The sequence below is a fragment of the Pseudophryne corroboree genome, chromosome 6, assembly GCF_028390025.1.
Source record: "Pseudophryne corroboree isolate aPseCor3 chromosome 6, aPseCor3.hap2, whole genome shotgun sequence".
In the NCBI taxonomy this organism is placed as follows: Eukaryota; Metazoa; Chordata; class Amphibia; order Anura; family Myobatrachidae; genus Pseudophryne; species Pseudophryne corroboree.
This window is the reverse complement of record NC_086449.1, coordinates 377466606-377488709: the sequence shown is the minus strand read 5'-3', so window position 1 is coordinate 377488709 and position 22104 is coordinate 377466606. Positions and strand designations below refer to the sequence as shown.

General features: G+C 48.8%; 1 protein-coding gene and 1 long non-coding RNA gene across 4 annotated transcripts in view; one reads left to right on the top strand and one right to left on the bottom strand.

Annotated features, from left to right (window-relative positions):
- The window catches only part of LOC134932377 (carboxypeptidase A2-like), a 94096-nt gene extending 93199 nt beyond the window's left edge, over window positions 1-897 (bottom strand). The window contains exon 1 of the mRNA XM_063926749.1: window positions 522-897. Coding sequence (XP_063782819.1) covers window positions 522-811 — 290 coding nt within the window. The 5' untranslated portion in view covers window positions 812-897. The remainder of the gene's footprint in view (window positions 1-521) is intronic.
- LOC134932380 (uncharacterized) overlaps window positions 621-22104 on the top strand; it is a 206224-nt gene continuing 184740 nt past the window's right edge. For all 3 annotated transcript variants that reach the window (XR_010179338.1, XR_010179339.1, XR_010179337.1), the window contains exons 1-2: window positions 621-1284; window positions 2126-2247. This is a non-coding gene — a long non-coding RNA (uncharacterized LOC134932380). The remainder of the gene's footprint in view (window positions 1285-2125; window positions 2248-22104) is intronic.

The window sequence follows — 22104 nt, the reverse complement described above, 5'->3', positions numbered from 1 at the left end:
TGGCGATGCGGAAGAGGCTGTGGTCTGCAGTGCGGTGGATGAGGAGGCTGTGGTCGGCGCGGGTCGTGGAGGCTGTGGGCGTTCGAGATGATGCGGAGGAGGAGGCTGTGGGAGTTGGTGTAGGTGCAGAGGAGACTGAGGGCAGCGGTGATGCAGCGGAGGAGGCAGAGGGCGGCGGTGATGCAGTGGAGGAGGCAGAGGGCGGCTGCGGTGCAAAAGAGGAGGCGGCTGTGGTCGGCGACCTTTGGTGCGGTTCCTATGACCGCCACTACTATTTCGAATCTGCCACAGACCGGCAGCCAATCAGGAACGGCTGCGCGGCCAGGGCCGGCGCTACCATTAGGCAGCTTTAGGCAGCTGCCTATGGGCGGGGGACCTGAAGGGGCGGCCAGTAGCCGCCAATGGCATCAGCAGTATTAGTTATGAGTCACGCTCATTGATTACAATATGCAACAGGCCCCAAAGAAGAAGGAGGCGTTCCGGCTGGAGAAGAGCACAGGGAGCACGATCACTCCACTTACCTCCCCTGCTTCTCTTTATAGTGGCGTTGTCCCCCTGTGTGAAAATAGAAACACAGTGGTCTGGCGGCAGGGGTATGTGATCGGCCCTTCAGATCTCCTCCTCCCCTGCCTCTACTGGCCAGGCGCCGCACTGCTCCACATTTGACAGAGGCACTGCCTCTGCACAGCACACGATCTGTCCTCCCCTGCAGGCGATGAGTGATGTTCCCTCTCCCCGCCCCCTTCCTCAATCCCTGCTTCAGCTCTGCAGTCTGTACAGCAAGTCCTCTCTCCTGCTCTGCACACAGCATGTCCCGACTCGAGTCTCCCCTCCTGCTCTGATCAGCAAGTTAGCCCTCCCTCTCTCCTACTCTGCACACAGCCTGTCCAGGGTCCCTCCCTCTCCTGCTCTGCAGAGCAAGTCCCCCCCCCCCCTCTGCTGCTCTGCACACAGCCTGTCCCGAGCCCTTCCTCCCTCCCTTCTTCTCTGCACAACCTATCCCTCCCCCTCTCCTGCTCTGCACAGTTAGTCCACCCTCCCTCTCTCCTGCTCTACACACAGCCTGTCCCAAGTTTACCCCCCCCTCCTTCCCCCCCTACCCTCTCTCCTGCTGTGCACAGAATGGTGTCCCCTGCAGGCAGAAGGTCCCATTTCCTAGCCTGTATTAAGGAGTCCCAGCCACCTCCTGCACTGCATGGCCTGTACTTCCTGGGTCCTGGTCTGGATGCTGCTGCAGCTGATGTGTGAGGGAACACAGAGCCTCCTGCAATGCTGCAAACAGAGGTAAGTACCTGACGGGGGCTGTGTACTTATTTATGTTATGTGGGTGAAGTGGAGGGTGTACACTTATATTGCTTGGGGGGTGAGGTGGGTTGAGGGGTGTAATGTATCTGGGGGGGTGAGGTGTTTGGGGGGTATAGTAATTTATCAGCGGGTTTATAGATCTATTATCTGGGGAGAGGAATAGGTTGAGGGGTGTAATATATCTGTGTGGTTGTATATTTATATTAACTGGTAGGGGAGGTAGATTGGGGGCGTGTAATAATGTATTGTAGAGGGTTGTATACTAATATATTATGTGGGGGGTGAGATGGGTAGAGGGGTGTAGTATTTTTTTCTGTGGTGTTGTGTAGATTATTTTGTGTGGTGGGTTATTGTAATATATTGGGGCTGCTTACTAACCTCATTTGGCTTTATTGAAGTTACTTGGCAAAAAAATAATAATAATAATAATAATAATAATAATAAATATGTGTGTGTATATATATATATATATATATATATATATATATATATATATATATAGTAAGCTGTTTACGGCACTCCGTTGTCCTGTATGGTTAAGTGGTTTGATGACCGGTGCCCTCCGCGGAAGACCGGAAAAGCCGGTTCCTTTGATAAGGTGCATACATCGGCGGCACTCTCGGCGCATAAAGGAAGAAGGTAGACATAAGTAGCTCTGCGATAGAGCTTGTTTTGTTTGTTACTTCTTTCTGCCTTTAGTGCAATAGTATTATATTTGATGACATTGTGGGGTAGTAATGCAAATATTACTATGCAGCACGGATCTTGCACAATCACTTTGCACTTTGTTTATTATATACTGTTTGTTTTATTGTAATAGAGGTGCTCCAGTCCGGGTACTCCATGACGCCGTAGCCGGCGCACTGTGATGACATCAAGTTTGAACGGAACGGAGTGTGTCGGGACTTTGGCACCATGGACTACAGAGACAGGGGTATTTAGGTGAGTTTGTAACGGTAAGCACTTATCCTGATGGAAATGTTATAATAGACATTGAAACGTTGATCACAAAAAAAAAGATCGCACCCAGCTGTGTCTACCTTCTTCCTTTATGCGCCGAGAGTGCCGCCGATGTATGCACCATATAATATATATATATATATATATATATATATATATATATATCCTCCAACATGACCCGCCCCACTAGGTACAAAATGCTCTGTTTCTGGACTTCCCTCTTAATTTATTATTGCCATCACCTGTGAAGAAACAGCTTTCTTATCATATAACTAGTTCAGCACAGGAGATGGAAATCATAAATTAAGAGGGAAGTCCAGAAACAGAGCATTTTGTACCTAGTGGCAGTGAAGAGAAATGTGTGATCGCTCATTATGTTATAGCAGCGTTTTTCAACCGCTGTGCCGCTGCACGAGTGGTTCTGAGATGTGCCGCCAGAGATGCCCGCTGCCGCTGCATAACCCTGCCGCTGCCTCACTTGAAACCATAATGTCCGATGTCGGGCTCGGGCGGCGCTGGGCTCTTCCGGGTAGCCCAGACGCAGCCTGGCCCATGACCTGTATGGAGCAGCAGCGTGACTCAGCGTGCTCCTCCACGTCACCTGCCCGCCCAGTGCTCCTCCACGTCACCTGCCGGCCAAGTGCTGCTCCTGTGTCCTCGCTCCTCACCGCTGGCTGCAACGCTGAAGGAGGGAGACAGTAAACAGCTCCTGCCTCCTCCAGAGCTACAGAACTAACCTACTCAAGTACAATAGGTTCCTGTAAATTTTTATTTATTGTTACTGTGGTGGCCAATGTGTGGTGTAACTAATGTGGGGGCCAGTATGTTCTGCATTTAACATGCGGGCCAATGTGTCCTGCAATTACAGTGGGGGGCCATTATGTGCTGCAATTACCATGGGGGCCAATATTTTCTGCAACTACTGTGGGGGCCAATGTGCGCTGCAATTACTGTGGGGGCAAATGTGTTTAAATTGCTGAGGGGGCCAATATGTGTTTTGTTCCTGTTTAGGCCAATGTGTGTTGACCCTTCCCCCCGTAGTGGTTGTGGGAAACTGATGGTGTGCCTTGGCAATTTAAAAATCCTGTTCGGTGTGCCGCGAGTTGAAAATGGTTGAAAATCACTGTGTTATAGGATGGACCATGCTATCAGTGTGATTGGACGATCATTGATATTAGCGACAGCCCTGTGTGTTATGGGATCGGGCTATCACTAGTGTGTACACTGTACAGATGGTCCGGACTATCAGTCTGTAGCAGTGATGGGGAAGCCGTCCTCTCCCCTGGATACAAGTCACACTTCCCCACTGAGCTAACCCTGTGCCACAGGCGACATCCAGCATGGTCTGGCAGCCATGCCTCTGCAGCAGGGACAAGATCCACAAGCAATACTCATCGGTGCGACTTTGTTTCACCGATGTAGTAATGCCAGACCAGAGCTGCTCGGACATCTGCATAGTGATCCGAGAGCCCCTCAACCGCCACCCCCAGGGAGCGGGTCTGGTACACACTGTCCACCATGGTCGCCTGCGATGCGCCTGGAAGCCGAGACAGCAGCAGCGCCCACTGTGCACACTGCACTCTGCAGATAAACTACTGCTCCCCCACACGTCCCCACATTCACTGACCATACACAGGAACAAGCCAACCGGCTGGACAATCACAGGTCACCGCGCAGTGCCAGTATAGTGAGGTGGAGCTGAACCCTGACACAGATCTATCACCTCCACACTTTTTCACCTAAGGGTGTGTGAGTGGGGGGACGGGGATGGGGGGCGACATAAGTTTTGCCTAGGGTGCCAAATTACCTTGCACCGGCCCTGTGCGCGGCTGCTCCTGATTGGCTGCCAGTTCGAGAGAGGTCTGTGACATGCGGAGGTGGGGATCTTCTGCAGTCAGTGCTCGAAGTGCCGGCCCATTTTTAACAATATATATATATATATTTTATATGACGTACATACTGTATAAGGATCCCCTCCCCCCCTTACAAATCCTGCATTAGCCATTAGAGAGGGAGTGGGAGCGGGTGGAAGAGTCTCTTACCTGACTCAACCCAGTCCCAGCCACAGCAGGTCTGTAATGAAGGGAAGGCAGGCACTTCTCTGCATTAGGCTATGCCCCCTTTACTACCCGCGAATCGCGGCACTTCTCTGTGCCGTGAGCCAGCCTTGGTAAGGGGAGGGGGTGAGAGGGCGGCGGGCAGCCCCGTTGAGCTGGGTCTGGGAGGAGGAGGGTCTGCAGTGCACACAGCCGCATCTTGCCGCTGCTGCTCAGTCCCTGCATGGAGGTTGTGATGTGCGGTCTTTCAGCTGACCGCACATCGCTCCTCCTGTATATCGGCAGCGGCTCCTCTCCAATTTGGGGGGGGGCGAGCTGCCCCCTTGCCCCCCCAGTTCCGACGCCTCTGCAGAAGAGAGAACACTTCCGTTCACAGCGGCCCCAAGACCGCGCATTCCCAGAAAATATGAAAAATGGTACCTACACGACCACAATTTCTCCGGCATAGCTGGGATGTCGATGGCCAGACATGCGGAGTGAAGTACGCCCTATGTCATAATTTATAAAACATTTCCGAGTGCTGGAGACATTTAGAGATTTTAAAGCACATTAAGGAGATGGAGTCCCACTCCTCCTCTTGGAGGACCACAGAGAGGTCATTTTCCCACTTAATCTGTGAAGGTAGTTTACCTGTTTTATGCAGAAGAACAATATATTGATACCATCTAGATATCCCACTTCTATGGCCGGGAGAAGACAGTCTAGAGAGCAAAAGAGCAGGTAGAGGAGGGGGACTACTAGACTTAATCCAAGAGTAGAGCCAGTGGTGTAATTGTAAGTACTTGAAGAAATCATGTTTCGATATATCAAAATGAGATTAAAGTTGAGAGAAAGGAACTAAACCACCTTCAGAGAAAAGGTCTTTCAGTTTCACGATACCAGCAGCAATCCAGGCGTCTAAAATGAGATTAGGGATAATACAGGCTATGGTACCAATGGGAAGATCAGCTGCAGGTAGCGTAATTGTAAAGTCAGATGCTGCCATTGAGTGCCAAAATTTTAACGTACATCTAATCGCGTCCCCAAAACCAGGCCACTTCGGAACGCTGTGCACAGGCAAGAAAAATAGATCTGTAAGAACTATTGATCCCAAGAAGGATTTTTCAATCAGCACCCATGGTTTGGGGGAATGTGCAACAAACCAATCTCGCGCTTGACTAAGGAGACAGGCAGAGTGAGTCGGGATAAGCCACCCCACCAAAACTCTTGGGTAGAGACAGAATGTGCCTAGCAATACGGGGTCTAGATCCCTTCCAGATAAAGTGAGATAAAATTTTATTAGCTCTGATACTAAGAGGTTTAGGGAAATTGTGGGGGATGGCCCGGAACAAATACAGAAGTTTCGGTAACAGTACCATTTTAATTGCTGAAGAAACGGATTATTAAAATGTAACCCCACGCAGGGGGTCATTTTACACATATAGTTCATGTTTGAGGTAAAGGAGTATAGATCTCTCTCTCTCTCTCTCTCTATATATATATATATATATATATATATATATATATATATATATATAAAATGTTAAAAATGAATAAAACATTCATTTATATACAGTACACCACAATACTATTTCACAATAATATATTTCATATACAGCGGGTAAAATAGGTATTCAACACATCAAAAATATTCTCAGTAAATATATTTGTAATGGGGCTATTGTGATGAAATTGTCACCAAATGTCCGCAACAACCCATGCAACCCACACATGCAAAGAAATAAAACCATAGAAGTACATAAATTAAGTTATGTGTAATAATGTGAAATGACAGAGGGAAAAAGTATTGAACACATGAAAGAAAGAGAGGTGGAAAAAGGCATGGACAGCCAAGACACCAGCTGAAATCTATCGGGGGGTTTTACCGCACTTTCATATGTACTAAGACCCCACAACCGGGTTTACGCCACTGGGGGCATCGCCATCTTTTGATGGTGATACCCTATAGAAGCCTATGGGCTTCTTACTGCCGCTGCATCCCACCGCCAACCTGCGCCGCTCATGACAACCTCCCTCACCCTGGCCCCCTTCCTCCTTCTCCCTCGCAGCACAGCCTTGTCTCCTTCCGGCAGGGACTCCCTGCACACGTCACCTCCTGGGCAATGGCGTAGCTACCATAGGTGCAGGTAGTGCAGCTGCTATGGGGCCCAGAGCTGAGAGGGGCCCACCTTCCCTGTCAAAGATAAATGTGACCTATACATTTTCTACCATTGGAAGTCAAACATTTTCCTTGGGGCCTACAAATATCTAATTCTGACCCCCCTGGACCTTTTCTTTGCAATGTGGTTTAAAATGAACTGGAGGGCACTATATGTCATAATGTGAATTGGGGCACTGTGTGGCATAATGTGTACTGACAGTACTACAATTTGAAATAATGTGAATTACGGCACTACAATGGCTCATAAAATAAACTAGGGCATTACTATGGTTCAGAATATGAACTAGGGCATTACTATGGGGCATAAAATTAACACCTGCTGTGGAGACATGTCTCTCTAGAAGCATTGGGACAGGGGCCCCTTCAAAATGTTGCTATGGGGCCCACAAAGTTCTGGCTACGCCCCTGCTCCTGGGGCTGGGAGGTGATGGAAGCTGCCACAAACCCTGTCCTGCGGACCATCACTGATCGCAGGACACCCCTGGCATCGCTTTGCGATACTAATCGCATATGTTAGTACATATGCAATTAGCATCATTGCGATGACCAGCGATGACCCGTGATCAGTGATAGTACATCCCGCCCCAAAAGAGCTACTGCTGCTGTAAACATTAGCGGCAGGCACATGGAGCAGGTGTAGTGAGGTCAGCTGAGGGCTTTCCAGTGCCACTGGTGGGTGGAGTTAAGATAGGGTTTCTCCGGTGCCAGCTGCTTCCATTGTGGAGCTCCCTTAGTGGGCTCTGAGCCAGCTGGAGAGCAGGGGGTAAGAGGAGGTGGAGACAGTGCGAGTGAGGTCTCTAAGGAGCAGGGCCAGCTGCACTGGCTTAGTACTGAGACTGAGGCTCTCCACTGCTCACCAAAGAGAGAAACTTATTAAGGAGACAGTGGCCACAGCAGTTCTCAGCAAGGAAGCTCTGCTATTGGTGAGAATTGTGTACTCACATTAAACAATGCACATGCACTATATATACTAGAGCTTCCAAAGGCATCATTTAAGCATTTCCCTATGTTGCTCATTAGTTCTTAGGAAGTAGCCAAGGATAGACTACAGTTTTAATAATACTGATAAATTGATTACAGACTGGCCATTGAACTTATGAGGTCTTTCAGCACCACCTAGTGGCCAAAGGTAGTAACTGTTACCAAGGTATTGCCCAGGTATTTAAAATAGCCAAGTAGCTACCTACCTGTACTGAAAGCTACTGAGGAAAATAGAGTTCTCTAAAAAATAATATTGCCTGTTGAGGATATTTAAGAACTATACCAAGAATAGTTATAATAGTTATATACACATTACTACAGAGACTGAAGCTGAACACCATAGGAACTATCATTAAATGTTGGAACTTTAGGAACCGTAGATGATGCTTTGTTTGCCAGTTAATTTATACTATACATATATATATATATATACAGTATGCATGTGCAAAAGTGGCCTGGCACTCAACTGGCAGCTCACACCTAGTTACCTTGCTTGGGTGCCTTCCTGGCGATTGCATACCCCTGATGCAAACAGAAGACAAAAGGCGGCACTGCAAGGCTGTCAAATAGGTGAGAAATTGGTGACCTTTATTGCCTACACAGAAATATGCATTTATATTTACTGGCATCAGTTGGACTTGTAGAAGGTAACATGCTATAATAGAGATATGTCCATTCTAGAGTCCATCTATAGTTTTAACGATACATTGTTAGCAAAATTTGGGGATTGATAAATTGAGTTTTACTGCTTTAATGTTAATTCTATACCTGTTATGTGTTTGATTGTACTTGTTATGAAATGTTATAGATTGTCCTGAACTGTAAAAAAGAACTCTGCAGAACCAATAAATTCACCCCTTTGATGGATGATACCCGACTATGTGAAGGTGGTATGTTATATCAGATGCATTTTCATCCACATCACCATTATTCCGGTATAACTAGGAACTCATTTTACAGTAATGGGGTTTTTCCCAAGGACCCTTTCATTGAGTAGTGACTCACATATACTTGGGTGGAGGCACTGTATAAATAGGATTTTAATACCTACCGGTAAATCCTTTTCTCTTAGTCCGTAGAGGATGCTGGGGACTCCAAAAGGACCATGGGGTATAGACGGGATCCGCAGGAGACATGGGCACTTTAAGACTTTAAATGGGTGTGAACTGGCTCCTCCCTCTATGCCCCTCCTCCAGACCTCAGTTATAGGAACTGTTCCCAGGGAGACGGACATTTCGAGGAAAAGGATTTTTGTTAACTAAGGGTGAGATACATACCAGCTCACACCACAACACACCGTACAACATGGCTTTTAACTAAATATCAGTTAGCGGCATGAACCAAAATCAGCAACAGGCTGATCTTAACCAAAACACAACGTTTGTGTAACATAAACAATAACCATTAACAAGTACTGCAGATAGAGTCCGCACTGGGACGGGCGCCCAGCATCCTCTACGGACTAAGAGAAAAGGTTTACCGGTAGGTATTAAAATCCTATTTTCTCATACGTCCTAGAGGATGCTGGGGACTCCAAAAGGACCATGGGGTTTATACCAAAGCTCCAGACCGGGCGGGAGAGTGCGGACGACTCTGCAGCACCGATTGAGCAAACATGAGGTCCTCATCAGCCAGGGTATTAAACTTGTAGAACTTAGCAAAGGTGTTTGAACCCGACCAAGTAGCAGCTCGGCAAAGCTGAACCGCCGAGACTCCACGGGCTGCCGCCCAAGATGAGCCCACCTTCCTGGTAGAATGGGCCTTCACCGCCTTCGGTAACGGCAATCCAGCCGTAGAATGAGCATGCCGAATCGTATCACAGATCCAGTGCGCAATAGTCGGCTTAGAAGCAGGAGCCCCAAGTTTGTTGGAAGCATACAGGATAAACAGAGCCTCCGTTTTCCTAATACGAGCCGTTGTGGCTACATAAATTTGCAAAGCTCTGACTACATTGAGAGACTTCGAATCAGCCAAGGCTTCAGCAGCCACAGGCACCACAATAGGTTGGTTCATGTGAAACGAAGAAATCACCTTTGGCAGAAATTGCTGACGAATTCTCAATTCCGCTCTATCCACATGGAAGATCAAATAGGGGCTCTTAGAAGAGGCCAGGGATCTCCTATGAGTAATTCCTGAAGATTCGGATACCAGGCCCTCCGTGGCCAATCTGGAACAATGAGTATCGCCTGAACCCTTGTTCTTCTTATGATCCTTATCACCTTTGGAATGAGTGGAAGTGGAGGGAACACATATACCGACTGAAACACACACGGAGTCACCAGGGTGTCCACTGCACTGGCTTGAGGGTCCCTCGACCTGGAACAATATCTCTGCAGCTTCTTGTTGAGGCGAGACGCCATCATGTCTATTTGAGGAATTCCCCAATGACTTGTCACTTCTGCAAAGACCTCTTGATGAAGACCTCACTCTCCTGGATGGAGATCGTGTCTGCTGAGGAAGTCTGCTTCCCAGTTGTCAACGCCCGGAATGAAGACCGCTGACAAAGCGCTTGTATGTTTTTCCGCCCAGCGGAGAACTTTTGTGGCCTCCACCATCGCCGCTCTGCTCTTTGTTCCACCCTGGTGGTTTATGTACGCCACTGCTGTTATGTTGTCTGACTGAATCAGGACGGGTAGACCGCGAAGAAGATGTTTCGCTTGCAGAAGGCCATTATAGATGTGTTAGGGTCTCCTGCCCTGTGCTGCCACGTCGTCATGGCAACCGGGAGACAAGTGCTAGCGGAGTAACCTGAGCGCAGCTGATACTCCGGTTCGGGTCTTTTGCTGTGCAGTGGTTACAGGCTCTGTGCACGGCAGGGGATCCGGTGCTGGTTTTTGTGCTCACAGTCTGTGAGGTCTGAGTGGGGCGTGGACAGCACCTGCTATATAAGGCCTCTTCTCAGGTTAAGCAGATGCTGCTGAATCTTTGTTGGTTAGTTAGTTCCTGAAAGTTAGCCAGTACTGTGTAGCTTTGTATTTGTTGTTGCTTACTGCATATAGGCCTTGGGATTTGGTACTACACTCTGCCAATCCAGACCTAGCAGTAAGACTGGAGTCAGTCGTTTAACTTGCTGGGGTTCTTTTGCTACTCTGTGAACTTAGCAAGTTTGCGGCTGTATTCTCAGACTTGCCTGCCTAAATCCTGTCTCACTGTGCAAGGTGTTCAGGTGTCAGTTTAGTGGCAGTAAGCTGAACCTGTGCACTGCAAGTGAGGATTAGGATTGTGGAGACTCTCCTTGTGTCTATCATTCCATCTCTGACCAAGGAGTTTACTGCCACACCCGTTGGTAACCCTTTAGGGTTTTGCTGTTGCCCTTAGCAACAGCATTTCAGGTTCTCTACGTATTAAAACACAACATCTTGCTTTTTCCATCTGAGCATTCTTAATACTAGGGAGACACCCAGTTTCTTAGCCTCTGGGCTTCTCTGTTCACTTTGTGTTTATTTTGTTACCCTATCACCTTCTGTGTACGTAATGTCATATTCCCCAGTCTGTCTGCGAGTTCATTTGTTTTGCATCCCTATCTGTTCAGACACCAGTACATTCCTGCAGGCACTGGTGTGCATAACATTTCAGACACCAGTACATTCCTGCAGGCACTGGTGTGCATAACAGTTCAGACACCAGTACATTCCTGCAGGCACTGGTGTGCATAACATATTCAGCAGCCTAATACTCCTGTTGAAATTTTGTGGGAATATGGAGCATACCCCTCAAAATACGTTGCAACAGGTGGTCGATCAGGTGCAGGTCCTGGCTTCGACAATTTAATGATTTGTCCATTAAAATGCACACCTCCCAGGCCGCTGGCGGAGCTCCCGCAGCAGCAGCACCTTCAGGGGTTAAGGAGCCGAAAGTAAATCTCCCGGATCGTTTTTCTGGAGATCGCTCGCAGTTCTTTTGTTTCAAGGAGAGCTGCAAGCTATACTTCCGGCTTAGGCCTCAGTCTTCTGGGTCGGAGATTCAGCGGGTGGGCATAGTGATTTCCTTGCTACAAGGAGACCCACAGGTCTGGGCATATGGGTTGCAGCCTGACTGTCCGTCGCTTAAAAGTGTTGATGCTTTTTTTACGGCACTGGGCATGTTGTATGATGACCCTGACAAGACGGCCTCAGCCGAGGCTCAGATTTCGATCCTTAAGCAAGGGTGAAGGCCAGTTGAGGTTTACTGTACGGAGTTTCGGAGGTTGGCCCATGATACCCAGTGGAATGACCCAGCCCTGAGACACCAGTACCGAAGAGGTCTTTCTAACCAGATAAAAGACCAACTGGTACAATATCCCTTGCCTGATAGCTTGGATCAGCTCATGCAGTTATCCATCCGGGTGGATAGACGGCTGAGAGAGCGTAGGCTTGAAAGGGAGACCGAGGTTTCCTTCCTTCCCAAGGGAACCTCAGACTCTGAGGAATTTTCCGAGGAGCCTATGCAGATTGGGGCTACCCACCTCTCCTCGCGTGAGAAGACGCGGAGGAGACAGCAGGGGTTGTGTTTGTACTGTGGGAATAAAGGTCATGTGGTAGTATCATGCCCAGAAAAGCCGGAAAACTTCAGGGCCTGAGGGTGATGGGAAATATCCTGTCAGGCCAGAAGTCAGAATTTCCCAAGAAGACTTTTATCATTCCGGTGACCTTGAAGATCCTCGGTCAAACTGTCAAGACTGAGGCCTTTGTGGACAGTGGGGCCGACGGGGTTTTTATGGACCGCCAATTCGCCCTGAAACACTCTGTTCCCTTAGTACCCTTGGCATCGGAAATTGAGATTTGTGGGTTAAACGGGGAACCATTATCCCAAGGTAAAATTACCTCTTGCACTAGCCAGATTTCTTTGTTTATTGGAGCCACACACTCTGAAAAATTGTCCTTTTATGTGACTGTCTGTACTTTTGCCCCATTGGTGTTGGGGTTACCCTGGTTAAGGGCCCACAATCCTCAATTTGACTGGGTCTCTGGGGAGATTCTTAGTTGGGGTACTGATTGTTTCAGGAGTTGCTTGAGCCTTCCAGTCAGGCTCTCGCAGCTAAGTTTGCCAGGATTGCCAGGGTGTTATGCAGATTTTGCGGACGTGTTCTCCAAAAAAGTTGCAGAGGTACTACCTCCCCATCGCCCCTATGACTGTGCCATTGATTTGTTGCCAAATGCTAAGCTTCCCAAGAGCAGGTTGTACTCCCTGTCACGTCCTGAGACTCAGGCTATGGCAGAGTACATTCAGGAGAACTTGGCTAAGGGATTTATCAGACCTTCACAGTCTCCAGTTGGGTCGGGGTTCTTCTTCGTGGGTAAAAAGGACGGTTCATTGCGACCCTGCATCGACTTCAGGGAATTGAACCGTATCACGATTAAAAACTCATACCCACTGCCTCTCATTTCGGTCTTGTTTGACCAGCTTCGTACTGCCACCATTTTTTCTAAGATTGACCTACGCGGGGCGTACAATCTAATCCGAATAAGAGAGGGGGATGAATGGAAGACTGCCTTTAATACCCACTCAGGGCATTATGAATATTTGGTGATGCCTTTTGGGCTCTGTAATGCCCCGGCAGTCTTCCAGGATTTCATGAACGATGTACTCAGGGAATATTTGGATAGATTCTTAGTTGTATACTTAGATGACATCCTAATCTTCTCCCATTCCCTGGAGGAACATCGGAAGCATGTACGCTTAGTCCTCCAGAAACTCAGAGACCACCGACTTGGGGCGAAGCTGGAGAAGTGCGAATTTGAAGTTCAGCTAATCGCATTTCTAGGATATATTATCTCCCCAGAAGGTTTCCAAATGGAGGGTTCCAAGGTACAGGCAGTCCTGGATTGGGTGCAGCCCACTAGTTTGAAGGCGCTTCAGCGTTTCCTGGGCTTTGCGAATTTTTATAGACGATTTATCGCTGGATTTTCGTCTATAGTGGCGCCCTTGGTGGCACTCACTAAGAAAGGGGCGGATGTTGCTTACTGGTCTTGTGAGGCTAAAGCGGCTTTTGCCCGTCTCAAAAGGGCATTTGTTTCGGCCAAGGTGCTGCGACACCCAGATCCAGAGCGTCCTTTTGTGGTGGAGGTGGATGCCTCTGAGATGGGTATTGGGGCAGTGCTTTCTCAGATGGGAGTGTCTGATAATCGCCTTCATCCCTGTGCTTACTTTTCCCGTAAATTTTCGCCTGCCGAGATGAATTATGACGTGGGTAACCGGGAATTGTTGGCTATTAAGGATGCACTCGAGGAGTGGAGACACTGGCTTGAGGGGGCTAAGTTTGTGGTCTCAATTCTCACCGACCATAAGAATCTGGCATATTTAGAGTCAGCGAAGCGTCTCAATGCCAGGCAGGCACGATGGGCTTTGTTTTTTGCTCGCTTTAATTTTTTGATAACATATCGCCCTGGGTCAAAAAACATCAAGGCTGATGCGCTCTCGCGGAGTTTTGCTCCAATCCTGGAGACCACCGAGGAGCCGTTGCCCATTGTGTCCCCATCATGTATTAAAGTGGGCATTACCCAGGACCTCTTATCATTAGTCCTTAGAGCACAGGAGCAGGCTCCTCCAGACCTTCCGGTAGGTCTTTTGTTTGTGCCTCCTAGGTTAAGACAGCGAGTGTTCCTGGAATTCCATGCCAAGAAGTCGGCAGGTCACCCGGGTATTGCCAGAACTCGGGAGTTGCTATCTAGGGCGGTGTGGTGGCCCTCGGTGGCTAAGGATGTGGATCAGTGGGTTCGGGCATGTGACATCTGTGCCCGAAATAAGACTCCTAGAGGGGTTCCTGTTGGCCCATTACATCCACTCTCTATCCCATCTAAGCCATGGACCCACATTTCAATGGATTTTGTGGTGGACTTGCCCAAATCCTCGGGGATGACAGCCATCTGGGTTGTCGTTGACAGGTTTTCGAAGATGGCGCACTTCGTTCCACTGGTTGGGCTGCCATCGGCCAGACGCCTGTCTGAATTATTTATGCTGCATGTTGTGCGTCTCCACGGGTTGCCACTTGATGTGGTCTCTGACCGCGGATCCCAGTTTGTGGCCAAATTCTGGAGGGCATTTTGTTCCGATCTCCAGATTTCTGTCAGCTTGTCGTCAGGCTACCATCCGCAGTCTAATGGGCAGACTGAAAGGGTGAACCAGTCCTTGGAGCAGTTCCTCAGGTGTTATGTCTCCAAGTGTCAGACTGACTGGGTTGCTCATCTGTCCATGGCGGAGTTTGCCTATAACAACACGGCTCACTCTGCTACAGGGATCTCTCCCTTCCTTTGTGTGTATGGGCATCATCCTAAGGCCAATTCTTTTGACCCCCTGGACTCCACGCCTGGTGGTTCCTCTGTGGTTTCGGTCCTTAGAGGTATTTGGAGGAAAGTGAAGAAAGCCCTTGTGTCTGTGTCATTAGTGACCAAAAGGGTTTTTGATAAGCGGAAAAGACCCTGCAGCTTCAAATTAGGAGACTTCGTCTGGTTGTCTACCAAGAATTTGAAGTTGAGACAGCCATCTCATAAGTTAGGCCCCCGGTTCATCGGCCCTTATAAGATCACCAGGGTTATCAATCCGGTGGCATTTCAGTTAGATCTGCCCCGTTCTTTGGGTATCAATAAAACATTTCATTGTTCCCTTTTAAAACGGGCGATTAGTAATCCTTCTTCCAGTGGAAGACCTTCCCCTCTTCTGATACGTGGCCAGAGGGAGTTTGTTGTTGAAAGGATTCTTGACTCCAAGATGGTTCGGGGTCGGCTGTCATTTTTGGTGCACTGGAAGGGGTATGGCCCGGAGGAGCGGTCGTGGGTGCGCAGTTGTGATCTTCATGCCCCCAGACTGATACGCTCTTTCTTCTCGCAGTTCCCCGATAAACCCGGTGGTAGGGGTTCTTTGACCCCTCGTCAGAGGGGGGGGTACTGTTAGGGTGTCCTGCCCTGTGCTGCCATGTCGTCATGGCAACCGGGAGACAAGTGCTAGCGGAGTAACCTGAGCGCAGCTGATACTCCGGTTCGGGTCGAGGTCTGAGTGGGGCGTAGACAGCACCTGCTATATAAGGCCTCTTCTCAGGTTAAGCAGATGCTGCTGAATCTTTGTTGGTTAGTTAGTTCCTGATAGTTAGCCAGTACTGTTTAGATTTGTATTTGTTGTTGCTTACTGCATCTAGGCCTTGGGATTTGGTACTACACTCTGCCAATCCAGACCTAGCAGTAAGACTGGAGTCAGTCGTTTAACTTGCTGGGGTTCTTTTGCTACTTTGTGAACTTAGCAAGTTTGCGGCTGTATTCTCAGACTTGCCTGCCTAAATCCTGTCTCACTGTGCAAGGTGTTCAGGTGTCAGTTTAGTGGCAGTAAGCTGAACCTGTGCACTGCAAGTGAGGATTAGGATTGTGGAGACTCTCCTTGTGTCTATCATTCCATCTCTGACCAAGGAGTTTACTGCCACACCCGTTGGTAACCCTTTAGGGTTTTGCTGTTGCCCTTAGCAACAGCATTTCGGGTTCTCTACGTATTAAAACACAACATCTTGCTTTTTCCATCTGAGCATTCTTAATACTAGGGAGACACCCAGTTTCTTAGCCTCTGGGCTTCTCTGTTCACTTTGTGTTTATTTTGTTACCCTATCACCTTCTGTGTATGTAATGTCATATTCCCCAGTCTGTCTGTGAGTTCATTTGTTTTGCATCCCTATCTGTTCAGACACCAGTACATTCCTGCAGGCACTGGTGTGCATAACAGTTCAGACACCAGTACATTCCTGCAGGCACTGGTGTGCATAACAGTTCAGACACCAGTACATTCCTGCAGGCACTGGTGTGCATAACAAGATGGCTCTTAATTCCAGAATGTTTATGTGCAGACAAGCTACCTGGCTTGACCATTTTCCCTGGAAATTTTCCCCCTGTGTGACCGCTCCCCAGCCTCGGAGATTTGCATCCGTGGTCACCAGGACCCAATCCTGGATCCCGAACCTGCGTCCCTCTAGGAGGTGAGAACTTTGGAGCCATTACAGGAGAGATACTCTGGTCCTGGAAGATAGGCTTATTTTCCGGTGCATGTGTAGGTGAGACCTGGACCACTTGTCCAACAGGTCCCACTGAAACACCCTGGCATGGAACCTGCCAAAAGGAATGGCTTCGTAGGCCGCCACCATCTTCCCCAGCACCCGAGTGCATTGGTGAATCGACACTCTTGCCTGTTTCAGAATATCCTTGACCAGGTTCTGGATTTCCAAAGCTTTTTCTACTGGGAGAAACACTCTCTGCAGTTCCGTGTCCAGGATCATGCCTAATAATGACAGCCGTGTTGTCGGAACCAACTGTGACTTTGGCAAATTTAGAAGCCAACCATGTTGTTGCAGGACCGTCAGGGAGAGTGCAACGTTTCTTAGTAACTGCTCCTTTGATCTCGCCTTTATCAGGAGATCGTCCAAGTATGGGATAATTGTGACACCCTGCTTGCGCAGGAGCACCATCATTTCCGCCATACCTTTGTGAAAGTCCTCAGAGCCGTGGAAAGACCAAACGGCAACGTCTGAAATTGGTAATGACAATCCTGAACCGCAAACCTCAGGTAAGCTTGATGTGGAGGTTATATTGGGACATGTAAGTAGGCATCTTTGATGTCGATTGACGCCATAAAATCCCCCCCTTCCAGACTGGGAACCACTGCTCGGAGAGATTCCATCTTGAATTTGATTTTTTTTAGAAAGAAATTGAGGGATTTTAGGTTCAGAATCGGTCTGACCGAGCCGGATGGGCTTCGGTACCACGAACAGGCTTGAATAAAAACCTTCTCCCCATTGTGACGGGGGGACCGCGACAATAACTTGCTGTAGACACAGCTTTTGTATCGCAGCGCATACTACCTCCCTTTCCGGAAGAGACGCTTGTAAGTCCGATTTGAAAAATTGGTAAAGGGGCACGTCTTGAAACTCCAGTTTGTATCCTTGGACCACTATTTCTATCACCCAAGGATCCAGAGCTGAACGAGCCCAGACCTGACTGAAGAGTTGAAAACGTGCCCCCACCATTGCGGACTCCAGCAGTGGAGTCCCAGCGTCATGCGGTGGATTTGGCAGCGGTCGAGGAGGACTTCTGCTCTTGGGAGTTTGCCACCGCCGGCGACTTTTTTCATCTTCCCTTATCTCTAGCAGCAAGGAAGGAGGACCCTCGCCCTTTTTTTAATTTATTAGACCGAAAGGACTGCATCTGATAAAGAGGTAGAAAGGATGACTTACCCGCGGTAGCTGTAGATACCAGGTCCGCAAGGCCCTCACCAAACAAAACACCACCTTTATACGACAGAGCCTCCATAGCCCTCTTAGAGTCCGCATCACCATTCCATTGATGAGTCCATAACGCTCTCCTAGCCGAGATTGCCATGCCATTGGCCCTTGATCCCAAGAGGCCAATATCTCTCGCAGCCTCCCTTAGATAGACTGCAGCGTCCCTGATATGACCCAGTGTCAAAAGAATGCTATCCCTATCCAGGGTGTCCAAGTCAGATGACAAGTTATCTGCCCACTTCTCAATTGCACTACTCACCCATGCCGATGCTACGGCAGGTCTGAGCAGCGTACCCATAGTGGCGTAAATAGATTTCAAAGTAGTTTCTTGCTTACGATCCGCAGGATCTTTTAGGGCCGCTGTGTCAGGGGACGGAAGTGCCACCTTCTTGGACAGCCGTGCTAGAGCCTTGTCCACATTGGGAGTTGACTCCCACTTATTCCTATCCTCAGAGGGGAACGGGTATGCCATAATAATTCTCATGGGAATCAGCAACTTTTTGTCAGGATTTTCCCAAGCCCTTTCAAAAAGAGTGTTCAGTTCATGAGAGGGAGGAAACGTTACTGGAGGTTTCTTTCCTTTAAACATACAGACCCTCGTCTCAGGAACAGCAGGGTCTTCCGTGATATGTAACACTTCTTTTATTGCCACAATCATGTACTGAATGCTCTTAGCCAGTTTAGGATTCAACCTGGCATCACCATAGTCGACACTGGAATCGGAATCCGTGTCGGTATCTGTGTCTGCTATCTGGGTAAACGGACGTTTCTGTGATCCTGAGGAAGACTGCGTTTGGGATAAAGCATCTTCCATGGATTGTCTCCATGTTTGGTTCTGAGCCTCAGATTTATCCAATCTCTTATTTAATAAAGCCACATTTCTATTCAAGGCACTCAACATATTCACCCAATCAGCAGTCGGTGGTGCCGACAGATTCACTCCCCCACACTGTTCTGTCCCCACACCAGCCTCCTCCTGGGAAGAGCCTTCAGCCTCAGACATGACGACACTCGTACCGACACCACTATCGCACCGGCTATAGGGGACAGACCCACAATAAGGCCTATCAGAGAAAACACAGAGGGAGTTTGCCAGCTCACACCCAGCGCCCAACCTGGTCTGAAAGTATATAATAATAATGCCCCAGACCTGTCAGCGCTGTTAAAAATAATAATAATAATAATAATAATAATCAACACCAAATTTTGCCGTGCCCCCCCACGTTTAACACCCTGTTACTTGTGACAGAAGTGTAGGAGGCCAGGACCAGCGTCTCTGCAGCTCACAGTGTAGAGAAAATGGTGCTGAGTAGAGCTGGAATGACCAAGCCCCGCCCCCTTCATGGCGCGCTTATGTCCCGCTACTTACCGACGCCGGCATCCCGGCAGCATACCGACGCCGGGATCCCGGCGAGGAGGGGCGAGTGCAGCAAGCCCCTTGCGGGCTCGCTGCGCTCGCCACGCTGCGGGCTCGGTGGCGACCGCAGCTATTCCCACTCTATGGGTGTCGTGGACACCCACGAGTGGAAATAGTCCCTGTTGGTCGGCATGCCGACCATCGGGACAGTGACCTGTCGGGCTGGTGGAGGAGGTCATGTGACTGTCGATCCGCTGACCGGCGGTCACATGAATACCACCCCTTGTATGTAATTTCTGTCTCTATACACTGACCTTTGGGGGATAAAGGTGCTAAGTGTCAAATGAGCTTTAATCACTTACATTGAACATCTGCATGTATGATGGCAGATAACCTAGAGAAAATCACTTTTCTCTCTGATATCTGCAAACATTTAATGATCTAGCCGTCACCATACTATTGTATGGCAGAGGAAATCATGCAGATGTCGCTAGGAAATAATAGGCCTCATTCAGTGTTTTACATGTGCACCATCTCAGTTATGTGCTAGAGGACATAGTTGTGGTTGTATTTATGTATATATTTCTCTGACGTCCTAGTGGATGCTGGGAACTCCGTAAGGACCATGGGGAATAGCGGCTCCGCAGGAGACTGGGCACAAAAGTAAAGCTTTAGGACTACCTGGTGTGCACTGGCTCCTCCCCCCATGACCCTCCTCCAAGCCTCAGTTAGATTTTTGTGCCCGAACGAGAAGGGTGCACACTAGGGGCTCTCCTGAGCTGCTTAGTGAAAAGTTTAGTTTTAGGTTTTTTATTTTCAGTGAAACCTGCTGGCAACAGGCTCACTGCATCGAGGGACTAAGGGGAGAAGAAGCGAACTCACCTGCGTGCAGAGTGGATTGGGCTTCTTAGGCTACTGGACACCATTAGCTCCAGAGGGATCGAACACAGGCCCAGCCATGGAGTCCGGTCCCAGAGCCGCGCCGCCGGCCCCCTTACAGAGCCAGAAGCAAGAAGAGGTCCGGAAAATCGGCGGCAGAAGACATCCTGTCTTCACCAAGGTAGCGCACAGCACTGCAGCTGTGCGCCATTGCTCCTCAGCACACTTCACACTTCGGTCACTGAGGGTGCAGGGCGCTAGGGGGGGGCGCCCTGAGCAGCAATAAAAACACCTTGGCTGGCGAAAATACATCACATATAGCCCCCAGGGCTATATGGATGAATTTTAACCCCTGCCAGATTACACTGAAAAACGGGAGAAAAGGCCGCCGAGAAAGGGGCGGAGCCTATCTCCTCAGCACACTGGCGCCATTTTCCCTCACAGCTCCGTTGGAGGGAAGCTCCCTGGCTCTCCCCTGCAGTCACTACACTACAGAAAGGGTTAAAAAAGAGAGGGGGGCACTAATTAGGCGCAGTATAAACAATACAGCAGCTATAAGGGGAAAAACACTTATATAAGGTTATCCCTGTATATATATAGCGCTCTGGTGTGTGCTGGCAAACTCTCCCTCTGTCTCCCCAAAGGGCTAGTGGGGTCCTGTCCTCTATCAGAGCATTCCCTGTGTGTGTGCTGTGTGTCGGTACGTTTGTGTCGACATGTATGAGGAGGAAAATGATGTGGAGGCGGAGCAAATTGCCTGTAATAGGGATGTCACCCCCTAGGGGGTCGACACCTGAGTGGATGAACTGTTGGAAGGAATTACATGACAGTGTCAGCTCTTTACAAAAGACAGTGATTGACATGAGACAGCCGGCTACTCAGCTTGTGCCTGTCCAGACGTCTCATAGGCCGTCAGGGGCTCTAAAGCGCCCGTTACCTCAGATGGCAAATACAGACGCCGACACGGATACTGACTCCAGTGTCGACGGTGAAGAGACAAATATGACTTCCAGTAGGGCCACACGTTACATGATTGAGGCAATGAAAAATGTTTTACACATTTCTGATAATACGAGTACCACCAATAGGGGTATTATGTTCGGTGAGGAAAAACTACCTGTAGTTTTCCTGAATCTGAGAAATTAAATGAGGTGTGTGATGAAGCGTGGGTTTCCCCCGATAAAAAAAATGATAATTTCTAAACAGTTATTGGCATTATATCCTTTCCCGCCAGAGATTAGGGTGCGTTGGGAAACACCCCCTAGGGTGGAAAAAAGCGCTCACACGCTTGTCAAAACAGGGGCTCTACCCTCTCCTGAGATGGCCGCCCTTAAGGATCCTGCTGATAGAAAGTAGGAGGGTATCCTAAAATGTATTTACACAACATACTGGTGTTATACTGCGACCAGCAATCGCCTCAGCCTGGATGTGCAGTGCTGGGTTGGCGTGGTCGGATTCCCTGACTGAAAATATTGATACCCTAGATAGGGACAGTATATTATTGCCTATAGAGCATTTAAAAGATGCATTTCTATATATGTGTGATGCACAGCGGGATATTTGTCGACTGGCATCAAGAGTAAGTGCGCTGTCCATTTCTGCCAGAAGGGGGTTATGGACACGACAGTAGTCAGGTGATGCGGATTCCAAATGGCATATGGAAGTATTGCCTTATAAAGGGGAGGAGTTATTTGGGGTCGGTCTTTCAGACCTGGTGGCCACGGCAACAGCTGGGAAATCCACGTTTTTACCCCAGGTCGCCTCTCAACATAAGAAGACGCCGTATTATCAGGCGCAGTCCTTTCGTTCCCATAAGGGCAAGTGGACAAAAGGTTCCTCATTTCTGCCCCGTGACAGAGGGAGAGGAAAAAGGCTGCAGAAATCAGCCAGTTCCCAGGAACAGAAGCCCTCTCCCGCCTCTACCAAGCCCTCAGCATGACGCTGGGGCTTTACAAGCAGACAGGGAGGCAGTTTTGGAAGCCATTCACAAGCTGTATTCCCAGCAGGTGATAATCAAGGTACCCCTCCTGCAACAGGGAAAGGGGTATTATTCCACACTGTTGTGGTACCGAAGCCGGACGGCTCGGTGAGACCGATTTTAAATCTAAAATCTTTGAACACTTACATACAGAGGTTCAAATTCAAGAGAAGGGGACTACATGGTGTCTCTGGA